This window comes from Cyrtonyx montezumae, unplaced genomic scaffold (assembly GCF_038088225.1).
Source record: "Cyrtonyx montezumae isolate F1298 unplaced genomic scaffold, pur_monq_1.0 scaffold_3, whole genome shotgun sequence".
In the NCBI taxonomy this organism is placed as follows: Eukaryota; Metazoa; Chordata; class Aves; order Galliformes; family Odontophoridae; genus Cyrtonyx; species Cyrtonyx montezumae.
The window spans coordinates 90035286-90057479 of record NW_027072034.1 but is presented as its reverse complement, the minus strand read 5'-3'; the positions used below and the strand labels follow the sequence as shown (position 1 = coordinate 90057479).

General features: G+C 35.3%; 1 protein-coding gene across 8 annotated transcripts in view; it reads left to right on the top strand.

Annotated features, from left to right (window-relative positions):
- Positions 1-21473, top strand: part of CCDC91 (coiled-coil domain containing 91) — a 143273-nt gene extending 121800 nt beyond the window's left edge. For 7 of the 8 annotated variants that reach the window (XM_065742328.1, XM_065742327.1, XM_065742333.1 and 4 more), the window contains one exon: positions 10175-12791. In XM_065742328.1, the coding sequence (XP_065598400.1) occupies positions 10175-10297 (123 nt within the window). In that variant the 3' untranslated portion in view covers positions 10298-12791. Of the gene's footprint in view, positions 1-10174; positions 12792-21154 lie in introns of those variants that run through there. The other variant, XM_065742332.1, reaches the window with a different exon arrangement.
- Positions 21474-22194: the final 721 nt, after the last annotated feature.

The following is a 22194-nucleotide window of genomic DNA, read 5'->3' as shown; positions in this document are numbered from 1 at the left end:
TTCGTGGGTCCCTCATACCAGTCGTCACAGAAACGGGCCAAACCAGCCAGTAAACCATTGACACTTTCATTTACTAATCCGTTTCTGTTGTCACCTGCAAAATTGTGCATCAAAACCAGATAATTTATTTTTTCTAGGTAAATGCTATTCAGTGATAGTGATGATTGGAATTTTGATTTCCATTCTTCTTTTTTAAGTGTGCTTGACTTCAAGAATCAAGCACAGGTTTCATCTGAAAAGTTACTATTTGAAGGCAAGCATAAGTGGGATTTGTTATGAGAATCGGTTTCTCCTAAATTATTGCACTCAAATGAGTGATTTTTTTAATACTTGCTGTATTTTAATGCAACTTAGAACAAAACAGGGAGTATTTATTATTCTGATTTGTGAATGTTGCAGCAGGAAAACTCAAGGTTTAATTTCAGAATTTCAGAAAAATTGTTTATATTTTCCCTGATTCATTAATGGGGGTCTAAACCCTGAATGTTACTACCAACACATTTTAACAGACAGTTAAAACAGTTTCTCAGTTTTCTAAGTATGGTGTCACCTTGAACATTTTTCTTTCAACTCCCATCTTTCCACTTTAAATGAAAAATGGTAAAACCATAACTTGGGGTTGAATTCATTAATTTGTTTGGGGAAGCGCAGCACTCAGTGTAAACAACAAATTTGCACGTCAAACTGCTTAAATATATAATCTATTTTGGTATCTATATTTTGTATAATTTTGTGCCAATTACTTCAGTAATTCAGCTATAAGTTACCAGTGCAAAATTTCATCTTACTACAAAGCACACCACCATCAGATAGCCACATATTTATTATCAGGTTTTACATATTGGTGCTGTGAATTAGTCTGATGTTTGAACATCTGTGCCCCACCCAGCATGAACTTGCAACCAACAGATCAGTGCCAAGAGAGACAGTAGTATGATAGGGTCACTGAGAGTTCCTCAGCTCAGTTTCCTGCTCATTCAGCTGGGCCTGTTTTGTGGCTTTAAAAGGATTAAAGAAACATTTACACTGAGGCTTTAGGAGCATTTTCACACTGCTCCTTTACCCAACTCAAAGAGCAGTATAAATCCAAAGAATTAAGTAAGAGATTTATGTAAAGTTGTACTGTAAGGTGAGTTGGTACACCTGGCTCTCCATTTTTTCCTCTGTGAATACAACATGCTTAAGCAGCATTCTGCATGTGGTACAGAAATTAGATGTGTTTTTTTTTTCTCCTGAACTTCTAATCTCTATAATGTTTTGAAATATCACCTCTAGACATTAAAACAATGGATGAATATAATATTACATTCCATTGATCCCATTAGACAGTTTCCTTCAGTGGGTTTTATGACATTTTTCTGCCACTTCTCAGTAATGAACCATCATGGATTTAGGAGTATTTTTAATTTCCTAGGAATTACAATAGATTTAAATATGCAAACGGGAAAAAATGCAGTTCTCTGCCACTTACTTCAGTTCATTAGAATCTAAAGGAAATTATAAAATAACCAGAACTATAATTTCGACACTCCTTAACTAATCATTTGTGTCTATGAAAGCAGTTTAGTTTGAAACTATGTACATAACCTATCATATGTACTTTGCAATTATTCTGGAGTAAAATTGCAAGAGTTTGAAATTCTTCCCTTAAGTTAAAACTATTTCACATATCCTTTTGTGCCTCGCTGTCCAAGCCTACAAAGACAGAGATTATGCCTGTATTCTTTATGCAGGCAGAATTCCAGTTGAAACCAAAGTCAAGTGAAATTGTAGCTGAGAAAAACTGTGATATCAAAGCCAAAAGGAAAAAAAAGAATTGTCAGGATGAATTATCACATTTAGCAGTGAGATAGCTCGTTGCTGGTTGTTACACTAGTTCAAAATTGCTCCTACATCTTAGATATATTGTTTTTAATCCAACATGCATAAATAATTATATATACATACTGTAAGATGTTTGCCAACTCTGGATTTTGTCTGCAGTCATATAATTATAAAAATTTATCTCTGAAATTCTAAAAATTTCTCTCTTTCTTTCTCTCTTGAGTAGACTGTTCACATTAACAAACATTTACAGTACTAATGTCATCTGGATGTATCCATCAGTGGATAGTGTTTTTTTTTCCCTGTATCATTAGGTGATTAAGCAACACCTGAGGAATACACATTCGAAGTCTGACACTCATGATCCTTCTATTATGCAATTATTTGATGAGAAAACAAAAGAGTTCCTTATTTCTTTCTATTGTTTATCAGGAAAGCTGTGTGTGGCAAGAGGAAGTGAGGCATCCTTACATGCCTCCTTTCCTCTGTAAATGAGGCTCTTCTGTGTTACTTGTGGTCCATCCCTCTTGTATTATAATTGTGCAATACTTTGAATTATACTTCTAGAAATCAGAGAATTATAACCAGAACACATCTTTTGAGTTGTTTCTTTTCTGTACACTAACTCAAAATAAGTTTTGAAATTAAGTACAGGAAAAATTAAGAATTAATTCTTAATTGTATAAGTAGAATTATGCATTTTTAATGCAACTTGTGGCTCTTGTCCTTAAGCGTTCAGAAGAGAATTTAAGGTTGACTAAGAATAGCTGATAAAAATAAAAATCATTAAAACAAACAGAAAAAAACACACAACAGCTGTACATGTTTCTGAGGATGAATATAAACACTCCTATTTTAGCATCCTAATGAGGAAATTAGAAAGAAGAAGTGGATTTTGGAAGACTGACATTTAATACTTCATTAGACAGAGTTAAGAGAATGTTTAGTGTTTGGTTAAATTATTCCTAAAAAAAATTAACGTTATTCATTTGTTGTCATTTTCTTTCAAACTCATCTGTGTGTTTGTAGCTAAGTTTGTAGTACAATTATTTGTATTCCACTGATGTTTCTTAATTCAGAATTTTTGTGTATATGTAAGAAAAATAATAGAATGGCTTTGGTTCAAAAGGACCCAAAGCATCATAACGTTCCAACATCCCTGCCACTGTCAGGGCCACCAACCTTCAGATCTGTACTAGACCAAGTCACCTAGGGCCCCATCCAACCTGTCTTGAAGAATTCCAGGGATGGAGTATCCACAGCCTCTTTGTGCAGCACTCTCTCTGTGAAGAACTTCCCCTTGACATCCAGTCTAAACCTTCCCTCCTTCAGCTTAAAACCATTCCCCCTTGTTCTATCACTATCTACCTGAGTAAAAAGTTGATTCCTTTTTTTAATCCCCTTTTAAATACTGGAAGGCTGAAATGAGATCTCATCACAACCTTCACTTCTCCACGCTGAACAAGCTCAGCTCCCTCAGCCTGTCTTCAGGTGCTCCAGACCTCTGATCGTCTTCATGGCCCTCCTCTGGACCCCTTTCCAACAGCTCCATATCTTTCCTGTACTGGGTGGAGCCCAGACCTGGCAATTGAGCATGTCTCATCATGAGCAAATCAGATAAGGGAAACTGTTTCTTTTAACTGAACATTTAATAACAGTGCTTACCCTAGATTAATTTGGAATATCCATGCATATTGACAAATGAAGCAGACATTTGGTACCCGATGTAGAACCCAGACCTGCACTGCATTCTGGACTTTATAATAGGATAGTGTCTCCAGACACATTCCCAGAAAGATGGAAATCTGTGATTATGATGCTTCGCAGAAGCCCTGTGCAGTCTCTAGCAAGTTTTTAGTAGCCATATTACAATAGCATTTAATAGTGCCTAAGACTGCCTTGAGTACTTAAAACAGTTAAAGATAGAGTACTATCATCCATAAGGACCCAGGTTCTGACAAGCATTCATAGAAAACTGTCTGAATCATTTAGCTATCCATAGTTCAGGTGCTACGTTTCTAGTTCCTATTTCCTTATAAGAGAAGGTGTTCTGATGAAGATGGCCCTTAGTTACATTGTGATTAGTCTTCTGCTTTGTGCCTGTCTTGCAGGGACGGTACATATCAGGAGCTACATAGACACTTGCAGAACCAAATGCTAACCATTTTTATTTCAGAGATTTTGCAGACACTGCTGAGTTCTGTGCTGGATAGAATCAAATAGCTCAGCAGTGGATACAGCATAGATTCACTCTCATAGCTCATAGTAAAATTGTTGTAGTAATGTTCACAGAGTTATCAAATTGAGTAAAGGTTCTGAGTATCACAGGATCACAGAGGCTGGAAGGTTGGGGTAGGGGTTGGAAGGGACCTCTAGAGACCATCTAGTCCAATCCCCCTGCCAAAGAAGGCTTCCTAGACCAGGTTGCACTGTAAGTATTGACAGGGATATCACAATTCTCTAGAGGATGATTGGTATCCACTGCATTTTTTTTCATTTTCACAATTAGAAGAAAATACAATGCCTGAAGGAAATAAGGACTGGTCCTGTGTGATATAACATGTGGGAAGTTGGATCTATTTGAAACCTGCCCAGTCTAAGTCAGCATTACTCAACCTTTAAATCTATAAAACATTGAAATAGCCTTCAAAATAACTCCTCATTATGCTTTTCCATTAATTTAAATACATACAGTCTTCACAAAATATAAAGGTGCCACATGTAATTGTTTTGTTATATTATTAGTGGAATTGATCTGTGCTTTTCTGTTACTCTTCAGTAATTCAACAAAAGAAGAACAGTGCAATATGACAATATTGGGATATTTTTGCTTTAAAAATAGATAACTATAAAAAAGAAATCTGACTTCACGTGTTTTCATGCATCAGATATTATGCTGTAAGGAAGACATTTATTTTCTATAAATTCAGCAAGTTTTTACAAAAGTTTTTCTTTCTGGAACCTTTAAAAATCAATATGCTGCATGTCCACATAGCACATGCAAGTGACTTTGACAGTGAGAGAATCGCTAGTGTGTTCAAAATTTTACAGGCATCTGAAATTCTGTGGTATCAGTAGCTCTGTCTTTCAGGTTATAGTAGGGCATTTTGCTGTATAAGATATCCAGATACTTAAGTACTGTATAAATAGATTTCAGTATGTTTAAGTATATTATATCTGATTACTGTACCCATCAGCAATTACAGTAGCAGTTACGGTAACTCTTTATACTTAGTATAGGGCAATAGCCTGTAAATAGTTTAGTATAGGAATCCTATGTTACTAAGCTGTTCAATAGCTTGGTCCACCCAGAGGTTGCTCAAGTGTTTCTACACTTAAGTATTTCCATTATTATTTTAGTTCTTCTAGATAATGCCCTTTTTTCACCTTCTGAAGTAGTCTGAGCAGGTGTTGCAATGACTTTTAGTTCCTTTATGCATTCCTTGATTAAATGTAAATCTCCTTGTTATTTAAATGAAGAAAGATTGGTATTTTCTTGCATTCCTATGTCCAACTGGGAGACTGTGGAGTTTCTAAGAGGGTTGACAGTGTGTTTTCTCACCACTTTCACCGGACTTTCAGTGTGTTTTAAAGATGTCTCTAACATATGGGATTATTTTAATGGTTTCAATGATCAAGTTTGGAGCATAAATTCCTTAAGGTTTAGAAGTTTCAGGCTTATTTATTATAAGGAGAAGGAAACATTTTCTCATTTCAGATGTCACTCTTTCTAGAGATTCTGTCTTGAACACTGATGGCTTTCTAATGACTAGAACATACTGTGTAAATTACAGCCATGAAGAACCTTGTTTTTGTATACTTAGTAAGTGTCATCAATTGTAGAAATTCATAGGTGAACAGACAAAAATGTCTTGTCTGGGATTAACTTTAAAATAAGCTCTGCTACCCATATATACCATATGGATCTGTTTTCCTTCTCATCCATTAAAGGAATGAGAGGAACTAGTTCATTGTTTCCTCATCCAACTCACAGATTTGGAGGTTCCACAAGGTAATATTTTATGTGGTATATTTAATGTGCTAGGGAAATTTTTAAAGCCTTCTGTTGAATCTATGGGGTGAAACTCATATTAGTTCACTGTGAAAGCTTTCTGAAACCATAGTTTTACAAGAAAATATAATCACGTTGCTGAACTTCTGTAGCTGTGGAATTTTTCAGAATCATATCTGTGGCTCATGTGTGGATTAGTTGTGGAAAAAAAAAAAAAAAAAAAGAACCAGAAAACATACCTTATAAAAATTGTATCCTCTTTATTTTTTCCTCAAAGAGGAATGTCTACAGATCAAACTGTGAGAAGACAACTATGAGTCTGTAATTACACTGCAATATACTGCTGAACACTGAGATTGTAAGCAAATATACAGTAGAGTATATGCAAATAATTTTGCATTAAGTTGTAGTAGTACATTTGAATTGATTATTCCATACTAAGAGTGAGAGCAGGAAAATTCTGCAAAAACTGAGGTTTCAATTACATAAGAAAACTCATAAGGTTTCAGAAAGAATTACATTATTCATAAATGTGACTGCAGTTAAAAAATTATTTAATATTTAAAATGCAGTCATTTCATCCACTTAGCATTGAAGTTCAGGTTATTCTTTAGAAAGACTATTATCTTTTTGTATTTAATAATGCAGAATGATGTTATATGGTGTTTAAATGGACATTTTACAAGTTATTACAGATTTTCATACAATTAGATAGATCAGAAATACTTAAATTTTAATTTGATCATAGCAAAGGTTGGTGACAACCAAGAAATTGTTTTACATTGAGAGTAACTGCTCCATGAACAATCCAGTGCACTTTTAACATTATAACAACTGTGTAGAAGGTATTATGTTCCTGATTCAAGTCGGCCTTGAAGAATCTTTTTCCTCTAGTCCTTAAGTACATAAATATGAGAGAAGCGGTTTTCATCAGGAACACATTTGACTAATATTGTGTTCTCCATGGAGATACTTTTCAAAGTATGGAGGAACTCAGTTAAAATAGAATTACAGAAATGAAAGTATGTAGAGAAGGCAAAATTAAATAAAAGAAGATAAATTTGCAACAAACAGAACAAAATCTTGATTGCTTTTACCTACAGTGTTGAAATGTCTTTTTGTTGCTGTATATTACATGGAGGACAAGAAGATGCTGAAATATGTAGGGTTGCTCATAATACTAGGAAAATATGTGTGTAGTGATGCCATAATGCTGTCTATAAATAATTACTTGTGGCTAATCTGTATTGAATTTAAGGGAATTACCTTGTAATTGAATTCTGTTCCACAGCTAACAAGCAACTACTTGTAAGCACCAAATAAGTGGAAAGCTGTTGGGGAATGGCTAGCTACGCAAGACCATGAATCACTGGGGGCCTTATGAGTTGTGGCAAAATGCTGAGCACTGTACCCTCTGCAAGGGCAGCATATGCAGGATGCAAACAAGGAACAATCGGTGAGAGTAAGGCACAAAGGCACGTAGCTAGCTTGGTTAGGGTAGAACTTTCTCAGGGTATCACTAACCAATCATGAGTGTGCTGTTAATGCCTGTATCCAATCACTTTGCAACATGTACTCTAGCTGCTGTTAGGAAAAGGTATATCTGTAAGACACAAAGAAGAATAAAGTGAACCATGCTTATCGACCATATTGGTTGGCTCACTGTGTTCCCTCGCCGACATCCCTCCACAGAAAGCCTTTATACCAGTTCTGTTAATCTAGACATACTAAGCTCAATCTTCAGAACACGTTTTCCTACACGTCAAACAGCATTTTCAACTCCGTAAACTATGGATATTACATTTGAAATTATCCTGTATTTTCATGAACTTGACTTTCTTTGAATGACAAGGGTACTTTTGAAGATCTGAAGTTTTTTATTCTCTTCTACCGATAAATAAAAACATGTATATGAATGTATTAAAATGATATCTTGACATATTCAATACTTTGTATCATTATTTAACATGAATTTCTTAAGAAATTACCAAGAGGCAAAAACTGATTTTTGATTTTATGATATTTAAGGTAAGATGCTCAGCTTCATTTAATAGTGATGTCATGTGTATTTTTACAGTGAGTGTAATTGTAACCACCTGTGAAAAATTCCAGTTAAAAAGTAACAACTGTAATCAGTATCTTCATTCATTTTCAGTCTCTGGTCATTGTAGACAGTAAATCTTAAGTTAAAAAAAAAGACTGCTACTTTTAATCCATTTAGAATTACAGAGACGGAAGAATGACTGGAATTGCATTTGGATAAATTGATCATCTGATTATCATTTGAAGTACTGATAAATTGTTTAGTATACTTTTTTAGAAATATATCTACCATTTTCAACAGCTAGAAGTCTTTTTGCTACTGGAAAAATAATGTCATCTGACAAATAGTTTTGAAAAATATTATTGTAAACACCTTAATATTTACACAACAAGGAAAAGTGAAGGACCCATATGCAAGAGTTTTGCTTTCTTTGCTTTTTGGATTAAATTTAAGACACTGAGGTTAATAATAAAATGTATCTTTACTATGATTAGGTCATTATTTCATCTTTATAACTTCATTACTAAACCTAAATTTGCATTTTCTGTAAAATATTCTATCATTTACTAGTAATGGATAATATAATTCTGATATATAGTAAACATTTAGAGTTCTGACTGCATTTCTACCCTAGCCATTTGAAATTTTTAGATGTTTGGAAAATAGTTGATGGAGGAAGCTAAGAACTTATGGCATGAAAATCTCTCTATTTGTGGGTAATTACACTAGAAAGGGAAAATATGAAGGATGTGAATGCTCAGCTGCTTGTGTAAGAAGCAATATTTTTTACTTGAGGCATCATCTGTGTAGATTTTCATTCCATTTTGCAGAAAAATTGAACTTTATGATAAAAGCTAAGAAAATGTGGTGCCAAGAATAATTCTTAGCCTTGATAAGAGATATGGATTTATAAAGTGATGCAGAGCAAGATAGATTGACATAAAGAAAAACAGAGCAATCTGGAATGAAAGCAGTTATCTAGTGGCAAGATTCATCACAGCTGCATATGAGCCTTTAGTTATATTTCTCAAATTTCTACTTCCCGCGACATGAGGCCTGTGCCTCTCTTCAGAGTGCACATCATTTGGCCCAAAGGTGTATCATATGAGTGGCCCAAGAATATGACTGAGGTGGGACCCCACAAGGGAGTCTCAGAGTCCCATCTAGCCACTGACCAGAAGTAGTATGGTGGAATCACACTTAGACCTCAAAAGGGAACCAAAGGTTTTTTTTTATTTTTGGCAAACAAATGTGTCTTAATGATTGTGGGATTTTCAGAAGTGGTAACAAAAGTGTGGACAGTATCTCATTAGGTTCAGTATGGAACATATGAGAACAGCCAGCCTCTGGTTCTTGAGTTTTCTTGTTGTTGTTTTCTTGTTTGTTTGATTTGCTGGTTTTTAATTAAAAAAAAAAAAAAAAAAAAACCGAAAGAACTAAAACTATAATGTTCAATATATCAATCTAATGAAGTTCAGGGAAGGCTTTAATGCCACAAACATTAGAAGTGTTTTAATAAAGTTCTAGGACACAACATACAGAATTGGGAACATTGAACTGGATAAATTTCATATGATGGAATTAAAAACCTTATTAATAAAAAAACAGTGATAGTGTTATGTAGAAAATCTCCTTTCCTGTTGTAGATCAAGACCAATGCAGTACATTTTTCAGCATCTACAGAATTAAAACAGCTGGCTTGGTTATATGAATACTCCATCCCTAATATGCTATTCATAATGCTTATATGCATATGAGTCATGTTCAGTTTGAATTTACCAGATGTCCATTAATGTTTGTTTAAGTAATGAGATCATTCCATGAAGTGTACAGAACCTATAAATACAATGAGATGACTGTTTAGAAAAACAAGGTTTAAAAAGCCTTTTCATTTAATGATATGTTATGCAAGGAGCAACACAGTAATGTTGAGGCACTCTTCAAAAGAATTGGCTGTTCCAAACACTTGATTAAACAATCTATTACATAATGAAGCTTCATTGGATTTTTTTTTTATCGATCATGTAGTGCTATATGCTCTTCCTGTCTTTTGTAGTTTCCATGGATGTAAGTAGAAGACGTTACTTTCAAAGTGACCTACATACATTTTATTTTGGAAAAAAATAATTGTTTAGAAGTTGTTGCTAAACTGTGTGCATTAAAATTTCTTTTCATGGGTGATTCCTTAATTTGGTTTTTGAATTTTTGGTAGTATGTTTGAATTTTTTGCTAATTAAACCCTAGCATTTATTTCTGGGTTCTCTTATTCTTTCTTTCTTTCCTTATTTTAACAGCTTGATCAAGTTATTCGTCAGAGAAATCTGTCTAGTTTGGAACTTTTCCTCTCATGTGCACAGAAACAGTTAAGCAGTTTATTAAATGAAGAACCAACCACTGTACAGGAAAAGAGAGACTGACATTCTCTGTACCACTGATACAGTATGATTTGTGAACTTACAAATATCAGTCAAGCAAGTGGCAAATATCTTCATTTAGGAGCGTATCACTGGTTCAAGATTTATCTGAAACTTCTTGAGAGAGGTATCTGTGTGTTCAGTTTTTTCTTTCTTCTTTTAACAAGAAAAATACTTTTTATTTATGATTTTACTGTCTTCTCTAATAGCCTGTGATTTAAGTTCTAGGTAACTACAGCAATGATGAAAAGAATTGCCTTTCATTTCTCGTATAAAGGTGTTGTCATGTCTTAATGTAATTTATTAATATTATTAATTTAAAAGAAACTCAAAATTAAATACACATACAAGTCCATCTTTATTTCTCAAGTATATGCCCAAGTGCATTACCTGAAGTGAGTATGAGAAGCTTATTAGTTCTTATTACTATAGATGCATAATGGATGAATCGGTGCTGAAAGATGAGCTTTGACAGTCATTTCTTCAGACATTTGTTAAAAAACTCCAGCTCTAGTAACAGAAAAATGTAAAAATCTAGCAGTGCATCATGTTAGAGTAGTTCCGAATATTACTGTAACCAATGTCTAGTATGTATTCTATTTTTGTTTTACAAAGCTCAGAGGCCTCAGTTTCAGGAATAAGATGTGTGTAATTCTGTAGATATACATTCTGTACTGCTTCCATGGAATTTCTGACAGAATAAGGAGAGCATCACGCTTACCTCAGATGCCATTTTTAAACCCATTGAAGGAAGTAGTAATACTGCCAACTGACAGTGGGCTTTGGATCAAGTCATATGTCTGTGAATGGGAAACTCAGTGCCTGCACACTGTTGATTGTAGATTTGGAGCCTTAGTTTTAAAGTTCTGAATGAAATAAGGGAAAATAATAAAACTGTTAATGCCTAGGAATATTAATAAACTGAGAATGGTACCTCTGATGGTGAGCTCATCATCCATTGGGGACCCAAGGGCAATTCTTGTTATTTTCTGGTGGTTGTGATTTTTTATTTCATGATTTATTTGTTTGTTTTTTCCCTCACTGGCAGTCACTTTTCATAAATTGCTTCCTTATAGCAATAGACTTAAAATAGTTTCCAATGTGTTTAATAATATGAAATGTGTATTGCAGAGAGTTTGCTTTTATTTAAATTAAGGATATGGTAGAATTTGCTTGCACTTAAGTTTTTACCATTGTCCTCATCAGTTTTGCTGTGGAAGGGTTTTGTTGTTCTTCAGCAAGACGTGGTCATGGAGAAGTGGGAGAAGCTTATGATTATCATCAGTAGGACATTACTGATAACTATGGTATATCTATCCCAGTGGAACATCATGTGTTAGTCTCCGCCCTTGAATTTTGTGATTATCACATAGAACAGCAGGGATTATTTTTTCCTTATCTTTTTTACAATTTTTATGCATTAAGTATTCTCTCTACTGTGTGAGTAAAACTGTATAACTAGATGACATAAAAAATCAGGTTGGGAGCATTGACTGCTTTCAAAACTGCAAGTCTCAGAGGAGAAATTCAGATATCTGGCAGAAAAAAAGAGCCATGTAGTATACAAACTTTTCAAAATGCATTAAACTCCATCTCCTTCTCAGTGCATCCGAAGTGTAGAGATTATTTTTAGTTTTCATTGTTTCTGCCTAATCATAAGAAAATAACTTGTGGAAATTTGGGAAGAGGAATGTCAGCGAAAAGTTTGCAAAACCCATCCTAGTTCATGGCAGGTGACATCACAGGTGGTTTTTTTTTTAATTGTATTATATAAATAAATTTATGATGTCTTGAAAAATGGCATTTAACATAAGTTGAAAGTCTAAAGTTTGGAACTTTATCTGCCTCCAAGGCATGGCTACTAGTGCAATGTTTAAGCTTCTATAATGAGGTATCAGTATTCTTTCTATCCAAGATAACAAAATAATTTTGACAAGACTTATGTGTAATGGGAGAAGCAAGAAGCCCTAGAACTAGTCCTTAAACTCAAAAAAGGCAAAATCTAAAATGTTCAAGCTCTTCAGATTGCAGTCATGTAATATGCATACTGTATATATGATTAAAGGCTTTATATTAGAAATTGGCTATAAATTTTATTATGTTAGAATGTGTCTGAGAGCTGAATAGAAGAGTAATCATAGATCTAGTGTATACAGTGGTGTCTTTATGAACATCAGGCTCATCCTATTTGAGCATCTTCACTTAATGTCTACACCAGAGAAAATCAGGGAAGTGAGATTTCTAACCAATAATTTAATGTTAGTAATTGCTATTGTGATATCATACAGTCCTATGCATTTGTGTTGTATGTCTGTACATTTCTTTTGGTTCCCAGTCTGCCTCCTTTACAGAGTAATAGTTTAGCTCTGAGACTATGCATGTGTATGTCATTAACAAAGAAGTCATTTTCCGTGATTTTTTTGTACAATATCTACATCTGAGGTAAGTGAGGGAATATTTGAATTTTTGCCTTGCTCCAGGAATACCTTTGTTAAATAATAGTAATTTTCACAAAGCATTTGTTTCCTTCACTGTGTCGCAACACAAAGAAGACAAAGAAAAAGCATTTTTACATTGCCTTCCTGTCAAAAGTTGCTTCATCTCCTGCCTGCTCAGTAAATGGCAATGTCAATTCCTGACGTCTGAAACTAGTGGTGTAGGCATGACCTTAAAGGGCCTGTTTCCTATTCAGTATTGAACCTCCTTTACTGCATGCTGGAGGCTCCTCTTCCACTGTGTGTTTATGTTCACAGGCTTGAGCTTGCACAATTTTCCCCTCCCTTTGAATGTAGAGATTTCATCTTGTTTCCTAACAGGTAATAACCACTGATTAAAAAATATTCAGGTTAATATATATAACTTTTGCTTATTTACAGATAATGGACAGTATTGATGCAATATCGAATGGACATTTTGCTGTTTCCCGATCTGTATTTCAGGCTATATGGAGGCACCTGAAATACATAATTTACTTCAACTAGTTTAGGCACTGTAAATGTTGATTGGGGACTAACTTGTAGACAAGATTGTCCTGAAAATTTTTACTTGGCCATTCTGAATATTGTCTAGAAATACTTACTATCTTCTGTGTCATTCCTGTTCCATCAGTGGATTTTAAATATGCCAAAGAGAGCTTGGTCTGGAAAAACACTTTATAAATGTGTATAATTTGGACTTTCAGGAACAGACTAAACCTTTTTCTGTGATGTGTCCAAAAACATTGTCTTAAAGCTTCAAGAATCAATTATCTGTTTGCTAGTATTTCTTACTAGAGCCTCCATAAAGCTAATAATAATGCTGCTGAATTAGGGTTATAGTTGGATAGTTGAACATTAGGGGGAAATCAAGGGAGCTGTGCAGCTGATGAGAGTTTGTCTATCTTATTACTTTTATTAAAGGAAAGGACAGAGATGTGTAGACTTCTCATTGTAGACATTACCTAAGCAGTTCAATTGTCACAGTGATAAAGTAGCTAAAAATGTCCTCAGCAAGCTCTTTTGCATGCAGTGCAAAAGGTCAACATTGTTTTATGCTAATTGCAGCAGATAAAAATTGTAGATTATAATTATTACATATCTGTGGGAAGCACTTCATTATAGCATTTCATTATAAAGATATATTGTAATCTTATGAAAGATGAGAATCATCTGTAGGTGCTGGTAACACTATTTAGCAACACTAAAAAGAAAAAAGATCAATCTTTTTTTTTTTTTTTTTGGTGTTGCTAAATACTTGCTGTTACCAGCACCTACAGAAAAAAAAAGATTGATCTTTTTTCTTTTGAACTCATTTACTGTACAGTATATATTTTAATTTTTTTCTTTCATCTTTCTGGACAGTCATCTCCAATGATAGGTGTGATCAGAATGTACTGTTTTAATATGCGTCAGAGATTCACAGTTGTTTACGTCATCTTCAATTCCTTGCATTTCAGGGTTACAAACTCAGCATTTTTCAGATGGTTTCCATTGTCCAGCATGAGTAATAAGATAGACAAAGAAGGTGCTATTGAATAAAAATTCAGGACCTTTTAGTTCATTTCTAATGGTATTTTTAAACAGTCTGACAGCAAAACTAACAAAAAGGAAAAAAAAAGAAGTTTATTAATACACATATCCATAAATTTAATTATCAACAAAATGCTATAAATTTTCCTTTTTTTTTTTCTGGATTTGATAATGAGTCTGTATCAGTAAATAAAGATCAGATCAGATGGAAAGTCATTTTCATTCATTCTCTTCAATTTGAAATATTTTGTCTTTTCAGAAAGTTCAAAGGGATTTGCACTTCTGAGTTTAAAAGTAAGCTCCCCTCTACACTATGATGGTAGGAGGCCCTTTGCTGAAAAGCAGTTTGGTTTTTCTAAGTCAATACTGAAGGATGTTTAAGATCATGTACTATTACCAAATTAGGGCATCATCTGGAACTCATATCCATCTTGCTACATAAATTTTCTGAAAGATAAAAATTCCATTATTTAAACTTCTAGTTCTTTTATCATGACCAGAGATTACATATTGAAAGAGTGATTGTGAAGTTGTGGCTACGAGGAATTCAGCAAGAATTGTTGGCTGCTTGCAGTTCAGAATATTGTCCTTCCTCCATTTTTTGCAATTGTGTCTGCAATTAATAGAATATGAACAGCTTTGTCTTTGTGTGGGACTGGAAATGTACTGAGAATTATTCTGGAAATGTATTTCAAGAGTACGTTTCACTATCTTTTTCTGAAGATTGTATCAGCACTTGTTCTGTTTGTTGTGTATCAAGGAGTAGGGATGAGCCACTGGCTGACACCTTGGTGAGGGACTACAACTCATAGTACTGTAATGCTGCTAAAAAGAACATATTTCTATATCCATATATTCTATATATATATTCTATAACATATTTCTATATTTCTATATTCTTGATATAAGTTGTTTCCCATTTGGTTCATCAGAACTAATATCAACTGTAGTTTTCCCTACTGAAAAGCTTGTAAAAAATATGTACTTGAGGTATATAAGCAAAGTGACTAACACAAAGATATGTCAGACTATTTTAGCATGAGGCTTGACAGAAGTAGGAAACATGAAGGTAAGTATTAGGTGTTACTACTTGGTATATGTTCCTTTTATTACTACTTTTACATCACAGAAAAAAATGGAGACTTTCTGAAATGCTGTATCTGTGGCAAATATAACCAGCCTATGGAGTTCATTACTCTTTCACTGTAGGGTCATTGGAATAGATGTCCTTTAAAGATTCCTTCCAATTCAAACAATTCTATGATGCTATGCTTCTAAGTTTACAGCTGGATGGTATTTTGATCTTAAAAGTACTGGTTGAAACAGGATGAATCTTACTAGTTTTCTCAGGGTCAGAGAGTCATAGAAATGAGAACATTTTGCTTTAGTTTGTGGATTATTGTTAGAATGGGTCCAAATCTGTCCTGGAGCGTCAGCATCCAAGAATTTCAGCAGGTGCTTTGGCTAAAGACAATAAACCTGCATTTGGTCTGTTTGAAACACTAACATTGATGTTGGAAAGCATAATTATTTCAGAAACCAATCTTTATGCAATTTTCCATTTCTTGTTTCTTTATGCTTTTTTTTTGTGTTTGTGTATTACGATTCACACTGTAGGGCAAAAGGAGCCATATTTTCACAAATGTTTATAAAAATTATGGTGGATCAAAAGGAGCAGTTGTAAGCTAGTGGACCTTACATAAATTGCTCTGAAAGTAATGACTCCTATTTATTTCATAGAATCATTACAGTTGGAAATGGTCTCTCACATAGTCTAGTCCCGCTGTTGACCCTTCACCACCATACCCAGTAAATCATGTCCATAAGTGACATACCTATCCCTTTGCTGAAAGACTTAAGGGATGGTGACTCCACCACCACCCTGGGCAGCCTGTTCCAATGCATTACCACTATATTTGAGACAAAATTATCGTGGTTGTCTCACATATGCCATGTGATTGCACTAAAGACAATTTGCTCTTTGGCCTTCCCTAATACCAAGGTCAGACTGACAGGCCCATAGTTGCTTGGATCCTCTTTCTGACCCTTCTTGTAGATGGGTGTCACATTACCGAGTCTACAGTCATCTGGCACCACCCTGGTTGACCAGGACTTATAAATGTGGCTTGGCAAACTCTTCTCCAGCTCTCTTAATGCTCTTAAGTGAATCCCATCCCCTTGAAATTTAGATGGAGTAACAGGTGGCTATCTTCTTCCTCCTATATTATGAGGGGTTTATTCTGCTCCCCATTCCTGTCTTACAGCTGAGGAGGCTGACTACCACAAGGATAACTGCCCTGACTATTAAAGACAGAAGCAAAGAAGACTTTGAAAACTTCGGTCCTTTCCTCATCATTATAATGTACACTTCTGCATCCAGTACAGGATGGAAATACTCTTTGCATCTCCTCTTGCATTTTTTATCTTTAATAATGGTGGCCAGATTAAGTTCTTGCTGGGCTTCCAGTTTTCTACGTTACCCTCTGCATTTCCTAGCAACATCCCTGTAGTCTTCCTGACTTTCCAGACCCTTCTTCCAGAGGGTCTTTGGAGACATTTTTTTTTTCCCAGAGTCTCAGCAACAGCTCCAAATTTATCCAGGCTAGTCTTCTTCCCTGCTGACGCAACTTACAGCACAGGGGGACAGGCTGTTCCTGTGCCTTTAAGACTTCATTCTTAAGGAATATCTAGCCTTCCTGGATCTTTACCCTTTTGAACTGAATCCCAAGGGATTCTCCCAATAAATGTCCTAAACAGTTTGAATACCCTCCGAAACTCCAAGGTAGCAGTTTTGCTGACTCCCTTCATTACATCACCAGGAATAGAGAACTCTTCTTGTTGTAGCTATGTCTAAGACAGTTCTCAACTACCATGTGTCCCGCCAATCCTCTGTTTGTAAACAGCAGGTGTAGTGGATGCTTCCTCTGTTAGACTCTTACCAGCTGTGTAAGGAAATTATCTTTCACAAATTCCAGGAACCTTCTGGATTGTTTTCTCTTTCCTGTATTGTATTTACAGTATATGTCAGGTAAGTTGAAGCCCCTCATGAAAACAATGGCTAGTGATTCTATAACTTCTGACAGCTGCATGTAGAGTCCTTCGTCTGCTTCCTCATCCTAGTTGAGTGGTCTATAATAGACTTCCACCAGGATGTCAGCCTTGTTGGCCTTTCCCCTGATCCCTACCCCTGAAGACTTGGCCGTACCGTTCCTGGCACTGAGATCTACATCATCAAAGCTCTCAGAGAGCCACCCCACCATAAAAAATACAGAAAGCCACCCCAACATCTCTTCTTCATTACCCATCCCTTCTGAAGAGTTTATAGCCCTCCATTGCTACACTCCATTTAGGAAAATGATCCCACCATGTTTTGGTGATGGCAACTTGTGTCAGTTTTACTGATGACCAGTGACTTCTGGCTCCTCCTTTTTGTTGACCATGATATATGTATTGATGTAAATGCACTTCAGTGGGCTAATCGTTTCACTCCCGAGTCCTAGAATGCTGCCCCTAGGCTCATCTCTAGCAAGTCTGGTTTTATCCCCTTACCTATTGAAACCTAATTTAAAGTTGTTTCAGTGAAACCGGCCAACTAGTGACTAGAATCCTTTTTCCTTTTAACCCAGGTGGATTCCATCTGTAGTTTCCATTGAAACTGTAACAGATAGAAAGAACAGAATAACACTATTTCATAGATCAAATTCTCAGCTACAAAACACTGTTTATCAACATAGTAACCGTCATTGGCTAAGCATTTTCGCCAGTGATGAGCAAAAGCCTGCGTCCTTCACTTGTGAAATTCTATGCCTATGGAGGTGACCCACAGTTTCACAGCTGCCATGACAGCATCCCACTGCATCACTGTGAACATATCTGGTCTCCAGATATGTTCAGCAAGCATCAATCAGTAGGTGCAGTTTTTTCCACATGGAATAATTCAGTGAGATGCTTCTGCTTCATACACATTTCCATGTCAGGTGCCATTTTGTCAGACCACCTCTCTGCTGCCATCTGTCACACAGCAACGAAGTGTAATAGAATATTGGTGGTAAGCTTCAACCTCTAATGCTATACTACTGATGTCATGGCCAACGTAATAAAATAGAAGACATTACTTTTGGAACAGTCCTTGTATTCTCTCTCTAATCTTTTGAGACTGAGAAAAAGAATATTTGCATGAACAGAATTCTTCTAGATGGAGGAGAAAAACAATAATAGTACTGTGATTCATGACTTTTCAGGTACTTTGTGAAGAAAAAAAGATGAAGTTGTATTCTTTGAAGATATTGTCTTTGTAGTATATTAAGATGTGTGCTGTTCTGGGGCCTCCAACGCAAGAAGGACATGAAACTGGTGGAGCAGGTCCAGAGAAGGGCCATTGAAGATGATCAGAGGGCTGGAGCACCTCCCCTACGAAGGACACGCTGAGAGAACTGGGGCTTTTCAGAATGGAGAAAAGAAAGCTCTGGGAGAACCATATAGCATCCTTCCAGTACCTGAAGAGGGCCTACAGTAAAGCAGGGGAGAGACTATTTATAAGGGCAGGTATCAACAAGATGAGGGTAAACGGCTTTAAACTGGAAGAGAGTAGGTTTAGGCTAGATATTAGGAAGAAATTCTTTACTGTAAGGGTGTTAAGATACTAGAACAGGTTGCCCGGCAAGGTTGTGGATGTTCCCACACTGGAAGTATTTAAGACCAGACTGGACGGAGCTTTGAGCAATTTGTCTAGTGGGAGATATCCCTCCTTACTGCAGAGTGGTTGGAGCTAGATGATATTTAACAAAAAAACAAAACAAAACAAAACTAAACTAAAAACTCTAAACAAATAAACAAACAAACAAATAAATAAATAGTACAGTTTATGCTTTGCCAAACTCAAGAAGCCTCTCAGTGCTAGTATATTTCAATCCAAATATGTTGGTCTGAGAAATGTCAAAAAGGATTCCTGAGCACAATGTTTTGGAAACTTATCTAGAGGAATAGCACCTACTGAATATGCTGATGTGTCAGGATGATAAGCAAATTCTTGTTTGATTGTTACACTAGCATTAAAAACATTAGATAAACAACAGAGAAGTCCTTAAACATCTGCCAAATAAAATGAAAAGAAATCTAGAATTGTGTTGGAAGATTATATGTATTAATGTATAATATTAATATGCTTAGGACTAAGAAATATGTTCAGCTCTCTCACAGATGAAAACCTTTTTAATTTGAACATGTTACAGAGCTTGGAATAAAAATTCATACTAGCTCATGACAATAATAGAAAAGGTCTGCGGAAGACTGATAGCTACATATTACATGAATGACAAGACTGCTCTGAAGAATGCAAATAACATAGCAAAATCAGAATTAAATTACACTTACTTTGATGGTATCCATATATAATGCATATATTGTATTTTTATTGAGATATTTGATTGTATCAAGAAATATATAATACAAATATCATGGAAAAAAATGTGTACACATAGTTCTTCGATTAATTTTTCTTCTACAAGTTCTCAGGCATTCTGGTGTCTCTGTGTTACTGCTGCAGTAGCTTCTGTGTTTAAAGAGAGTATATAGTCCTCATTAGTTCTTGCTGACAGTCTGACACAGTGAATAAAGTCATGCAGACCCAAAATTAATCACTCCCACATTATTTGGCTTATTACATACCAAACTGACAGGCTTGAATTCAAGACAGCTTCAATACAGATAAGGCAAAAATGTGAAAACCAACAACAAATCAACATCTGTTCTCAGTGTGTCAAAATTCTGTGAATGATCCAGCTTATGGGAAAGTTTCCTCACTTTAGAAAGTCTGTCTTACCTAATTTTGATATACAGTAAAGCTTAATAAAAATATTCAAAGCTGATGCAATCAAAACCTACTTGCAGCATCTGTGATTTATATGTTGGCAACAATTACCAACAACTAGTGAAGATCTTGGTACCAAAGAGGGAAGAAAGTAATTCTTTTCCCTGTCAATTATCTCTAGACATATCTAAACTAAAATTAAAAGTAAAGAACATAAACAGAAGTGGTGAATCACAGGTTCACAGAAATATGGAAGTATTAAAAGTATGTTATACCCTCACAGATGTTCAATAAAGCAAAGACAACTCAATGGACTTTAATCCATTTTCTAAGCATAGTGTTCTCAATGTATTTCACTTAACTGACTGGAAAGCTAGTAGAAAATGACTGCTTCTCAGTCTTCCTCTTTAGGAGATCCTAAGTCAGTTAAGAATAATGATCCAGTGACACTATAAGAAGTTCTCATTTAGTCCACTAAATAAATAATTATTTAGTGCTGAAATAAGCCTGAATTGTTTATTAAGAATGGAGGCTCTTTTTTCCAACCCTATAATCTTTGATATGTAAGACACTGCAAGATAATAAATGGTTACAGTGTAGTTTGTCATTTTTATTTCTGTTTCAAGAAGCTCTGCTCCTATGATCTTCCTGAAGGAAGTGGTATTGTGGAGATCAGAAGGAAGATGAAGCAAGTGTGCCAGCATCATTAGCTGAAAGAGGAAGGAATTCTAAAATGAATTAAAATGATGAGTAGCAAGAGAAAGTGTTGAGAAGACATAATGACCATTCAGATGTACAGCTAGGGCTGAAGGGGATCCAGGAGGGAAGTGTGAATGTCTGTGTAACATTTGTTTCCACACACACATGATTGAAGTTGGAGAGTGCTGCTGAAAGAGATGTAAATAGAGTTGATTTCCTGAACTTGTAATGAATCCGTGCACTCTGGGTTTGGCTGTTGGTTTTTTTTTCCCTTTTGTTTTGTTTTGCTTTGTGTTCTTGGTTCCTTTTTTTTTTTTCATTTCTTTTTTCCCTTTCTTTCCACAGGAAGAAGTAACATTTGCAAACTAACTGTACTTCTCATCCAAAACAATTTTAAGATTCTAGTTTGGAAATGACAGGATCAAATTCTCACAAGCTTTCTCAAGGGATTATGGCCCAGCAAAGATTAAAAAGTTTCTGCTGTCTTGATCTGGATCCAGAAATTCTTTCCACTTTTTAGTCTGCTTTCCAACCAGTGCTGCTAAGGTGCATTTGAATCAAAGGACTAGACTAAGCAGTTGTTTTTCTCTTTCCTTGTCCTCTTCTCTCCTCCCTTGTCTGAACTCCTCCACTTGCCAAAGTTTTGCTCCCTTCTGTCTTTACGTCTCTGCCAAAAAATAAAGAAAAACAAAAACCTCACAGCTAACACTCCTGTTTTTTAATAAGATCAAATTTTGAGGCTTTAGTTTTGACTCATGTTTGTAGGAGGTAAAAACTGCTCAGCTTTTTCTTCCCCCTTGTCTTAAAAACCTGAGATTGCCCTCTGTTTTTGGTAAATAGGAGATTAATGCCCTCTTGTATTCCCAATAACAAAAATTTTCTTTCATTTTTCCTTTTGCATTGATTCTGACCACTGACATCTGTTGAACAAAACCTGCTGGTCTACACTAACAGCTGGTCATAAGCCAGTATATTTCCTATAAATGTTCCTGATGACCTGTGTTTTCTGACATGTTTTTAGGTTGCAGTGGTTCAATGCTGTTAAACAGAAATATAATTGTTTATTTGATTTTTTTCATCCGTTTTCAAAATAATTCATAAGGTGGCCTTCAGATTTAAAACACAAATATATAAATGCAGAGATATACATCCATCTATTACAGGTATCACATTCGGTTAAACATACTGTCTGTTCAGGAATTTGCTGCTGAAGACAGAGGAGGAGCTTTGCAGATCAAAATTTCACTGAAGGGTAACTTGAGCACTGACTCAGTGAGTAGTCATTGGAAACATATTACATAGTGCCTCAGTTTACTGCTCTGTAAAGGAAGTGAGGGTTCACTGAAGCATTCAGAGGCAGAAACAGAGTTCTGAGAACAGTGATG